At 40.2% G+C, this 12430-nt stretch overlaps 1 protein-coding gene across 10 annotated transcripts in view; it reads left to right on the forward strand.

Moving 5' to 3' along the window:
• The window catches only part of cadpsb (Ca2+-dependent activator protein for secretion b), a 66721-nt gene that overhangs the window by 32997 nt on the left and 21294 nt on the right, over positions 1-12430 (forward strand). For all 10 annotated transcript variants that reach the window (XM_056392518.1, XM_056392527.1, XM_056392536.1 and 7 more), the window contains exons 7-16: positions 1607-1718; positions 2816-2955; positions 3388-3454; positions 3831-3939; positions 4041-4253; positions 10600-10736; positions 10831-11018; positions 11848-11949; positions 12054-12117; positions 12226-12349. In XM_056392518.1, coding sequence (XP_056248493.1) covers positions 1607-1718; positions 2816-2955; positions 3388-3454; positions 3831-3939; positions 4041-4253; positions 10600-10736; positions 10831-11018; positions 11848-11949; positions 12054-12117; positions 12226-12349 — 1256 coding nt within the window. The remainder of the gene's footprint in view (positions 1-1606; positions 1719-2815; positions 2956-3387; positions 3455-3830; positions 3940-4040; positions 4254-10599; positions 10737-10830; positions 11019-11847; positions 11950-12053; positions 12118-12225; positions 12350-12430) is intronic.

Genomic DNA, 12430 nt, shown 5'->3' on the forward strand with positions numbered 1-12430 from the left:
GTTGACAGCCATTTTCAGGTCTCTCCAGAGATGTTCGATTGGGTTCAAGTCAGGGCTCTACCTGGGCCACTCAGGGACATTCATAGAGTTGTCCCTAAGCCACTGTCTGTGAACACCAAGAGGCAATTTGTTCTAAAATAAAATCTGGAAGATAACCCACTTGATTCAACTGAGTCAGTCGGGGGAAGAGTCATGTTAGTTTCTAGTGTACTTTCAAAGTCAATTTTGCATTGAACAAGGACTGAGGATTTCTGTTGTTACTTAGATTCAAATCACTTTATAAAAGGATCTCCTTGCAGCCTGTATGCAAAGGAGGAACAATTCCAGTGACTAATAACTCTTAAAGTGTACACATTGACATTGGTTTTGTTTTAAGGCAGAACTGAAAAAAATGTGACGATGTTCTTCAAATTTAGATTCATACTACTACAGTCCTGGGGCCAAATTATTTTGACCCTGGTCTCTCCCCCATGTTTGGGTGGGTTTCCTCCAGGTGCTTTGGTTTCTTCTCTAGTTATAATTACATACAGGTCAGCTGGACTCTTGAATGCCTCTCAGTGTGAATGTGAGCTTAAGTATGTTACATGTAGCAAGGTGTGTGATGTACTGGTGTGGTGTGGTACATGAAATAACTGTGATCTGATTTGGTTATATGATATGCAAAACTCTTAACAAAACTTTTATTTCTTTGTCTATTAATCTTTTTAAATTTTTGTATGATACTACATTTAGTTCTAAATAAATAGATCCCATTCTCATTTTCTTTTAATGTAGTTTTAATGCATTGTTATGTCATTTGCATAACACTTTGAATTACCTTTTCCATTTGAAAGATGCTATAGTAATGAATTGTCTTGCTTTTGAGACATGTCCGTGTTAAGGGATAAATTAGTACAATACGCTTGACAACAGAAGTTAATTTTAGCCAGTCTGTGGCATTTCTGTGCTGCTCTCCATTGCAGACCCACAAAATAATTTTGGCTGATAAGACGGGTGTTTTGTTGTTAAAAAAAAAAAAAAAATCTTGCCACGTGCAGCCTTAAGGATGTCTGGTACATAAATAGCAGCAATGCATTTAGAACAAGTGACAGTGAGGCAGAGGAAGAAAGTGTGTGTGTTAGCTTCTGTGGTTTTCTTCTGACTTTGACGTCTAGTAGATCTGTGTGACTCTGCAGTATGCCGTCTTCTATAAAAGATTTCTAGTCAGTCCCCCATCATCTTTCTTCTATAATAAAAAGATACACTGCTGTGTGTTTTTGTGAGCGTGTGTGTGTGTGTCCATAAACAATGCATTGCCTCTGTTGTATACAGCAATCCCTGTGGCCTCAAACCTGTCAGATGCCACTTCGAGGCTGTATTAAACAATCTCAAAACTGGGATTTTATTTCTTTTGATTGATGTTGTTTGCTGAACTTTTTTTTTTTAATGTGATTTAAGTTGGAAAATGTTGAGAAGAAGGTGAATTCACTCTTTCAGACATTAGCTTTTTACTGACAAGTAAAAGCGTTGCCGTGATTGCTGCAGATGAAGTCATTGTGTGGGAACACTCTGCTATCACGCTGTCATGGTAGCTAACCTCTGGAGTGTCTTTTGTTGTGTCTTTCAGCTGGGGGACCCAAGGGGACTTCACCACCACACACCCTCTGCCTGCTGTCAAGGTGAAACTGTTTACAGAGAGCACAGGGGTGCTGGCACTGGAGGACAAAGAACTGGGCAGGGTAACACTTCTTTTCATTTACTATTATTACCAGTGTAAAAATTCTCTGATCTCAACTCTCAACACAGCGGTGAAAATCAGGACTCAACATATCACATAAAGGAACACCAAACATGCATTTGCACAAATTCCAGCCTCTTTGGTCAATCCTCAGATTCACAAGCACTTTGTTGTGGGTTTGTGTGTCTTACTGAAGTTTGTGTTCAGCTGAAGCTGTAACTGTGTGACATTTGATTTTAATAAGCTAAACTGAGTCTCTAGTGTACTACTACCTAAATGTGACCTTTACATTTTTTTACAAGTTAAACATGAGGTCAACTTGTCAAAATGAGAAAATCTTTTGCATTGACAATCTCTGCCCTAGTCCCACTGAATTTAGTTTTTTGTCTGAGCATTTTTGCAAATACTGAAGGAGCAAACAATAACGCATTTGTGCGCTCCCAAACACTTCTCATTTTTATACTTTCACAAATTGCTCACTTTCTTTGAGGAGAACACAAATCAATTCTACTGCTGTACTTATCTCATAAGCACAGGAGTAGGCTGATTTAAAGAAAGAACTTCTTTTCCCATTGCTAACAACAGATTTCCAGTTTTCGAACGTTATTTAGTGTCTCCGACTTGAACGTAGAGAGAGCGGAAAGTTTTCTCAGTCCTCCACCCTGCACTGTCCTGAAGTGTAAATGTTTAAGGTTACTGTGATAGTTGGTTAAGGAAGGTGGCGTTGCTGGTTTGCGTTTGGGCCGACGCCTCTGTAATGGCAGTGACCTTGGCTGTGACGAGGCTCTTTGATCTCCCACTGCAGCAGCGTTGGCAGGAAAGCAGGCTTCCTCAAAGCTCTTTAACTCAGCAAAGAGAGATTAGGCCTCCTCTTCGGGGAGGCAGAGCAGAAGCGTTGCTCTGTTTCTCTTCACTGACTCACGTTACTCTCACACTTTCAAAAAATATGAAACACACACATAATCACCAGCCCTTGCAAACACACTGATTGGTGTTGCTGAATGTTGCACAGGATGAGATCAAAGATTTACCTCCTGGATATCAGCACTAATAATTATGGTGTCTGACTTCATACACTCTCTTTTCATTTGAGTTCAGGTTGTCCTCCACCCCACTCCTAACAGCCCGAAGCAGTCAGAGCTCCATAAGATGACTGTGACCAAGGCTTGCCCCGACCAAGATCTCAAGATCAAACTGGCCATACGTATGGACAAACCACAGAACATGAAACACTGCGGGTAAGAGAGACGCTGTGATGTAAACCATGTAGTGATGTTCCCATGTGCCTTTCATTTTCCATGTCTTTCTTATAGAACTCCAGCCCTCTCAGCTTCTTGGCCTCATTTCTAGTCACGTACCATGGAAAAATACTGTGAAGGGCACCACTCCCCCTGGTGGACATTAGGGTGTAGTTCAGATTTTTATTTTAATTAAAAGGTGCCAGAAAGCTCAAAATATTGAAGGCACCATTAATCAAATTCCATTACAATGCCCCTTATGCTGTTTGGCTAAAGAACTTGGATCAACTTTTCTCATTTCTGTAGCAAACCACATTTTTTATATCAAATATAATGACCTGTATCTGTGTGCCAGATACATTCAATAATTAGTGTTTTTTATGACTGGCGGTCTGGTATTTGTCTCCTTGTGTGTGGATGATGTTTTGACAGGTATCTGTGGGCTTTTGGGAAGAATGTGTGGAAGCGCTGGAAGAAGCGTTTCTTTGTCCTTGTGCAGGTGGGTTATCTTTGAAATAAACAGTGTTTAGCCAAATTGAAGAAGTAGTGACCCTTAGTTGAGGTCATTGCTCTTGAGGTTTTTAGCCCATTAGTGGGCTTTAAAGATAAATTTAAACCTACTGAGTCACAATATTGAGCTTCTCAAGGATATTTGTATGAACTGCAAGTATTAGTATTGTTACTCCAAACTGTATTAGACCACAAGGTCGATTTATATTTCACCAATATGCAGGGGAATAAGTAGACTGTTCTTATTGTATTATAAAAATCATTGAGTATTTCTTTAAATGTCATTACTCACGAACGATACAGAATTCAATCCCCTAATTTTTTCTGTGGGTGGTTGAAGTGACGTTGAGTCTTTTGTTCTGTAGGTGAGTCAGTATACATTCGCCATGTGTAGCTACAGAGAGAAAAAGTCAGAGCCACAGGAACTTCTCCAGCTGGATGGGTATACTGTGGACTACAGTGACCCCCAGCCAGGTGAGAGAGCACACCTATGCAACTACAGGTACACACATACGCATACATTGAAAGAAAAAGAAAAAAATAATCACATGTACTTGATCATCCCTCTGTCTCAGGCTTGGATGGTGGCCGGGCTTTCTTCAATGCAGTGAAGGAAGGTGACACTGTGATCTTTGCAAGTGATGATGAGCAGGACCGCATCCTGTGGGTCCAGGCCATGTATCGCGCCACTGGCCAGTCCCACAAGCCCGTCCCACCCACTCAGGTCCAGAAACTTAACTCCAAAGGGGGTGCCTCAGCCCAAATGGATGCTCCCATTTCTCAGTTCTGTAAGTAGCCCGAAACGCAACACGGTCACTTAAGCAGAAAGCAGTTTCCATCCACAAAGCAGTGAAAGCTCTAACCCATAAATGTCTCACGCCATGCGCTCCACACTGCAGTCACAAAACTTGCTGGTAGAACTAACACACAAGCACGCACACACATGCCTTGATCTCTCACAGATCCCTCCAGCATCTGATGGACTTCCACTCATTGTCACCACTCCCACAGTGTTTAAAGGTGCAATTCCATGCTATTCCATCAGTCTATTCACAAGGACCAACCAACCCGAAAAAGACTTATCATACAGCAGCAGGATATGGCGTGCAAACTTTGTATAAAAACTAAATAGGTCACCACACGTAAGATTTGAACATTCAAGCCTGCTGGGGTTGAATCCAGACTGACAGTGCCAGGGTGTGCTGCTCTTGTCCTAACCGTAGGCCTGTTTTAATCCAGTCGTAGCTCTAGAGGGCAGCTGTGAAGGCAGCCGTGGCTCTGAGACAGTTTCTCAGATTGTTCCCCTGTAACTGAATGATGGCCAAGCCAGACATGTCTAAAGTATTAACCAATCTGTCAATGTACTTGCACCTCTAAGCAGCCCACAGGTCAGGTAGCAAAGTGAAGGTAAGGCTGTTACAGTAGTGTGGCATCTGTACCAACTTCTGTTGTAACCGTCTCCTGTGTCCCCCCTCATTAAAGAAGGGATTACGATATTTTTTGTAAGTATCACCACAAATTCAGCCACCAACGCTTCTCTTCACACAATCTGTATATACTCTAGTTGGTTTTTGGCCTATTCTGTCAGTCATTTTCTTCTTATTGTAGACCAGAAGTTCTAACTAGTGTATTTTTTTCTCATAACAACACTAACCTTTCTAACTTAATGTCACATACTGCTTAACAATCCACAATAATAGATCCTGCTATTCAGAACAAAACATGTTTTTTTTGTGTGCATCTTTTGACAGATTAAGAATAATTTCTTTTCCAACTCTAATGAATATTTTTTTTAATTTTTTTTCTCAGAAGGATGGTAGAAAAAATAATTGGCATTCAACACAAACACTAAAAAACTAACACCTAGGGTCACAATAATAATAATATCAGTAGTAGTAGTACTAGTAATAATACTAGTTGTAAAAAGCCCCAAGTTTATGTCACTCTCTGTTAATCGTATCATTGTAATGGAACTATATCAACTACTTGAATTGGACCAGTTACTCAGAATCCTATCACATAAATTCTATGTTGTTTCTCCATTGGTTTCTTTGTCCAGTATGTGATCGTTCTTGTGGTTAGTTGACGCCTCTGATGCCAGCTGTTGCCATTCAAAGCCTCCTCACAGTGGCACAGACCTCCTATCCCCTCCCTGAAACATTGTGGCACACCACGCGTACATGTTTCACCCCCTGGTGGTCTTGAATGGCACTGGGACCATAACATACACAGCCCTCCTGACTCTGCTGCAGTGGACTGATGGAAAACAAGAGTCCTATGAAGGTTCTGAGTGATCTGCACACATTTGAAATAGTTTTTTTTTTAACCAGTTCCATACTAGAAAGTGGTTTAGTCAACATCACACACCGTAAACGTTCTAATAAATGTAGACGAGCTTATTGTGTTGGATTTTCTGTATAATAGATACTGAAAATACAACATATATCATACTGACCAAAATCTCCAAAGGTGGCTTAAAGGGGTACTCCAGCAATTTCCATAAAGTTGGGGGACTTGTGAGAGACAAGAAAAGAAGATTGTCATCATTAAAGAGGCTGAGATGTTCTGACTTTCAGCCCCAACTATTGGTTAAGATCCAAAATTCACTGGTCTTTTGTCCGGTAGACACAAACGTTATAAGTTTGTGGTCTTCTATGTGACTTCACCATTGTTATTTTTTTTTAATTTGACAAAGCGCCTCTAGAGCCACAGAAGACACTATACGACAGCTTTCAGAAGGTGTGTTTGCATGCACCTGTTTTCATACAAATTCTTAATTTATGTATGAAATTCGGGAAAAAACCTGACATATTAAGAGTTTTAGAGTGGAAATGTTGGCGTACTGATGAAAGCAAAAATGTGACAGTGCAATGGCAACAGACTTACTTATAAATAAAATAAATCATAATGCACATGTTGCATATGACTTAAACATCCACTGAATTTTCTGCTGCCACATGTCCATCTTGCTTTCTGAAAAAATGTTTTCACCGTTTTGACTGGCGCTCTTTTAATGACGTCATCTCGTTGGGCCCTTTTTTTCTGCAATAGTCTAAAGGCACAAAACTCTACCAACTGTTTATCTCTGTTATCTCTGCCCAGCTCCTAATATTCACAAGGAGGAGTGGACAAAAATGCACTTTAATTTGCATTTTATTTTGCAGTTTCTCTGGAAATTTGGTTAAAAAATTGTGCTACATTTGGATGGAAACCAAGGTTGTCAAGATTTATTGCTAAAATTGTGATAATTTTTCACATTGTTGAAAACACTTCCGTCATTTTCACCTAGCCTTTCCAGGACCTTCATAGTCTCTTTCCTTTTAAAAAAGACACAGGCATCTTTTACACATAAAAGTGACTGTTGGGTTTTACTTCGTCGTGTAGGTGTATGTGTTTGCCAATGTCCCTTTTAAAAGTGAGCCCTTCTGTTTTATCTGCAGTTAGACTGAGTGACAGTACTTAACGTGTAGCTCTCGACTCCTTAAGTACTTGTCCAGAATCCAGAATAAATAAACTGCAGTGGAGTGATGAGGATCGTAAATTCTCTCTTCCTCCCTCTGTCTCTCTCTCTCTCTCTCTTTTCTTCCCTCTCTCTCTCTCTCTCTCTCTCTCTCTCTTTCTCTCTTTCTCTCTCTGTCTCTTTCTCTCTCTCTCTCTCTCTTTCCCTCTCTCTCTCTCTCTTTCCCTCTCTCTCTCTCTCTCTTTTTCTCTCTCTCTCTCTCTCTCTCTCTCCCTCTCTGTCTCTGTCTCCCTCTTTCTCTCTCTAATATGCCTCAGCATTTGTTGTCAAGTTCACATATCCTCACATGTACTCACACACCACCGCCCACAAACTCTCATGTTGGTATAGGTTGTTGTTTTTGAGTTGTGTTTTCTTCTTCATGCTTTGCCTGTACCCTTCTTGAGTAATGCAGCTGCTAGGTCAGGGTCTTTCGTGATTGCTCTCCTCCAGCCTTGTTGCTAGTCTTTATGTTATTCTGGTTTGTCCCTTCTTACCCTGCTGTCTTCTAGCTGGACTCAAGGGTAAGTGCTTCCCTGTAGCCGGCACAGCTCAGATAATCCCCGCTGATTATCTGACAAATGCAACGTTCTTTCTCTCTTCTTTCCCTCTTCTCCTTTTTCACGTCTCGCTTCATGTCTTAGATATTAGTTGATAACTTTTTTTGTTTTTGACGACCTCTACTTGAGGATCAAAGTATAAGCATCCATTCGTGCCAGCATAGGATGCATGTATTTTATTCTAAGAACATATTATTTGACTCAGTAATGGTTAAAGTTGATATTAAAGTTGTTCCTGCATAATTGCCTTCTCTCTTTATTCATATTGGTGATGGGACCCCTCAGAGTAAAGCCAGGTGGTAATAAAATGTGACATACTATTACTATTACAAAGCAGGTAAACATTTCTTAGGTTATGAGAAAGATTTAAAATTTAATTTATTTTTATTAGTAATGTAATGATTTCAAGAGCTGAAAACAAACTGATAATTCTTTTATAGCAGTTAGATGAGACCTAGAAAAATCTGATGTTCATTCAAAGATGGAAATTTGGATACAGGGTGACTGGTGATGGCAGGTTGTTATGTTATGTTTCAAAATATATCTATATAAGTGATGCATTAGAGAAATTAGTTTTTACACTTCCTAAGTGTTGATCAAGCTTTACTTCAGAGGGCTCAATTGCTTTCAGTTATTTTTCTTTGAACTTTTCTTGATGAGAGTTGGCAAATATGTATGCGGAGTATTCTGAATGCCAAAGACAAGGAGTAGTTAATGCCGCCCCTTCTTACGATAAAATACTCCGGTCTCCTCCCCCTCCCCCTTCCTTCCTCCTACAGTAGATGGGCTTGTAGATAGAGGCTAGACCGGTTTTACACCTCCAGAAAAGGAGAGATCTCATTTTGATTTCTTTTGATTGCCTTTTGTTTGCCTGAATAGGAGAACACCTGTGTCATGTGTCCATACTTTTGTACAAATACAGGAGTTTTCATTCATTTCCCCCATCTCCCAGAGAATGATACAGTTTTGCCTCTGTCGGCTTCATGCTATTTACCCATGTACTTGCACCAAATTGTATTGCTACCCTATTAGAGTTCTCCGGTAGTGGTATGCCTGTTAGTGTGCTCTGTAGAGATCATGAATACACTGCAACATATTCAAGTATTGTCAACTTGCAAATGCGTAGAGAAAAAAAAAAAGGAATGCCAAAAAAGGAAAAAAAAATAAAAATGCTAATTTGAAAATGGGTCTGCAGATGTGCATGACATTTAAAAGCTCAATGAAAAGTCACAATGTTCTCCAGCATGTGATAATTTATAAATGTATGCAAAAGTACTCGCCTATTCACTTTGGTAATTTGGTAACTTTTATTCATGGTTGAACTAATTAACAAGACATTGTTGTAACTTATGATAATGTTAATGTAGTATTGAGTGTATTCTGGACTTCAACTCCATTTCTTCATTTAATCCAACCAAAGGAGATATATCCCACTCACTGTGTGTCACAGCCCAACCCCAGGCACCTTCTGTTCACTCTTTGGATGTTTTCCCACTATCTCAACACTACTCCACAACATCACTTCCTTTGTAACTTGCCCCTGAGTGAATCTTCCTCTTGTGGTCATCGGTTTCTTCCAACACTTGTCTGACCACTGTCTTTGTCCCATTAAGAGGTTGTCTCACCCACCAAACCCTCTTTTATCCTGTCTCTCACCGTCTCTCATCCGGCACTGGCTTCACCTCTAATGCCATTAACTATCTTCGCTCAGTGTTTCTAGACTTTATGTGTTAACTCTTCTACTCTTTCGCATTATGACTTACTGTACCTGTCTTTACTTCTTCCTTGAACAATCTCTGTTTCCATCGTCCACATTTTACTTGTTGTCTCACAGGTTGTCCTTCTCAGATTGGAGTAAAAATAAGCAAATTTCCTGAACCGTAACCTTCTGTAGGTTCCTTTTTTAGCAAATTTTTGTGAATGTTTAGCGCCCGTATTACACCCTCTCCCCCTCCCCTCTCACTGACCTGGAGGTTGAAAGATGTCAGTTGTTGATACTCCAGCCCTGCTCACCCAAGATCAGGCCTCCACTTCCCACCCTCCCCCCCAGATCATCATCACTCATGTCAGTGTCTCATGGACATGACACCTGTCACTCACACAGAGGACATGACGTGCATCTCTTATCTATTTTGAATCATCCTTGTCCCCATGATTTTGTCTCTGACAGCTTTATTGTTTACAGAGCAAGAAGTTAAGGTCAGTTTAGTTAGAAGATGTTTTCTATTTTTGTTTAGAGAAGTAAAAAAAAAAAAACATTTTATTTCACCTATGTTTTCATCACCCATATTTACTGAGTTTCATTATAGGTTTCATAAAATTTTTTACACAATTTAATGCTACTAATGTTCTTTCTTAATTGAAATTCACAGACCAGCTTTAGTGTTTTCAAAATCTGAACATCCTCTTGATACAGAGAAGGTCAATGGCAAAAGTTATGAAACAAGACAAACATTCCTGGTTTTCCAGGATCTATAACTGGAGAGAAATCTGCAAACCTCCAGCCGATAACTTTTTTACAACTTAGCTTTTTTTTCTTGAATTAGCATTTGATACTGTAGCTATACAGTGTGTTCAAATAAATGACACTTTTGCCATGTTTGTGTCTTTTTTCTAGCACACGTCTCAATATTTGTCAGGACCTGAGTGACGTTCAACAATCGCGAATGGCAGAATCTATTGAATACATTAATCAGAATGCATTTGATTTTATCCAGCAGCACTTCTTCAAACACGTTTTGGATATGTAAAAATGTGTTTCCCCTGCAAAACATCAGGGGATGGGACATATTAAGATTCATGCATGCACATACAGTAGAGACACTCGTCCCTCTGAGCTTAGCTTCAGATCGAGAGAATCTCATCCACCAATACATCAAATCTCTTTACGCTGTCTGACATAATGCAAGTTGACAATGTAAGCTGTAAGTGTTTATAATTTGCCCTTAGAAGTAACCAAAAAAAAAAAAAAAAAAATCCCTGGTGTTTCTGTGTTTTGATGAAGACTTTGCCTGTGCCTCACTGATGTCTTCTCCTCTGAACCGTGTGCTTTTCCCTGTGCTGTTGGCTGGATAGACGCTGACAGAGCTCAGAAACATGGCATGGATGAGTTTATCTCCGCTAACCCCTGTAGCTTTGACCACGCCTCGCTTTTTGAGATGGTGCAGCGACTCACGTTGGATCACAGGCTCAATGACACCTTCTGCTGCTTGGTCAGTGTCACCGTGTAATACATTTATTGTACTGGGCTGCTCTTGCCAGCTGATATGCAGTAATGAAATCGCCATCTGTGTTTGTGTTGTGCAGGGATGGTTCAGCCCGGGCCAGGTGTTTGTCTTGGACGAGTACTGTGCCAGGAACGGGGTTCGAGGTTGTCACAGACATCTGTGTTACTTGCGTGACCTGCTGGAAAGGGCAGAAAGTGGGGCAATCATTGACCCCACTCTTCTTCACTACAGCTTCGCTTTTTGTGCTTCCCATGTCCATGGGAACAGGTGTGCCCTAATCCCTTATTTTAAAATGTTTGTGCCTTGTACGTGACATTGCTGAACAGGATCTGAAAGCACATAAAGATCTAATGACATTAAAAACTCCTTTGAACAAATACAAACTCTAATCTGTTAGGCAAACTGATACCTCATATATACTGTACAGAGTAGGCGGACACACAAAATCTCCTTAAACATCAATCTGTTTGTCTTCCATCTCTGTAATTTAGCCATATTTATGTTCTGTTGTTTTTATGTTATTGTCATGTTTGTTTTTTGCAGCTTTTGGTGTTATGTTGTTAATCAATTCTATATCTCTATATATTTCCTTGTTTTCTACCATTTTTCTTTGTTTTCTTTTCTCTCTGTCCTTTGTTGCCATAGTCTCTTACTGTCCATATTATTCATCCTCCCATGCGTCCGTTAAAGTCAGAGAGGGCAGCAATTACTGGGGCCCGCTGGGCTATGAGGCCCTCATGTCCCCAAAGAGCTCCCAAAGCCCAGATCCTCGCACTGCCTCTAAACGAGTACGCATATTCAAGTTTAGAAAGAGAAAGGATTCCAATATACCGCTCTGTCAAGGGCAACAAAGGTGAGACATTGTCAATTATTTGTATGTGTAACACAAATGGAACTCAAGAAACAAATCTCACACAATTTGCAGTCAGTTCCCGGGGAGCTGATAGCTGTCAGCCAGTGTGTTTTTCTTTTTTTCTTTTTTTTCTTTCTTTATTTATTTTTGTTGCTCCTGTTGGACTCAGATGAGAGGTTGCATAAGTTGAACCTCTGCAGGGTTTCAGCTGGGTTAAAGTATGTGGGTGTGATCCTCATATAGGCCAGACGGGCTGAGCACAGTGAAAGTGGATGAGAAGGAGCGCTTTGAAGACATCAAGGAGCGGTTGCGTGTGATATTGGAAAACCAGATTGTAAATTTCAGGTGACTGCCAACTCACCAACTGCACATTACCTCAAGTTGCAAAACATTACGCCTATTGGTATTTTTCCACTGTTTACTTTTTGTGTCTACATCTTATCTTGTAGATATTTTTTCCCCTTCGGTCGTCCTGAGGGTGCACTGAAGGCCACTTTATCTTTGCTGGAGAGGGTTTGTAAATAATAAAAAAAAAAAAAAAGAAAATTCTATACCCCATGAAAGGACAACTATGATGTAGTAAAAACAGCTTACACAATTCCTGTTTAATGCGTCCTGCAGGTCCTGATGAAGGACATTGTGACCCCAGTTCCACAAGAAGAAGTTAAAGGAGTGATCCGCAAGTGTTTGGAGCAGGCCGCCCAGCTCAACTACGAGCGTATTAAAGAATACGCCAAAATTGAAGGTATCTAGAAACACACAACCCAACATCACATAATGACTGTTGGTGTGAATGTCTTAATCAAAAACAGACATCCACTAAACA

This window comes from Seriola aureovittata, chromosome 2, assembly GCF_021018895.1.
Source record: "Seriola aureovittata isolate HTS-2021-v1 ecotype China chromosome 2, ASM2101889v1, whole genome shotgun sequence".
Lineage (NCBI taxonomy): Eukaryota > Metazoa > Chordata > Actinopteri > Carangiformes > Carangidae > Seriola > Seriola aureovittata.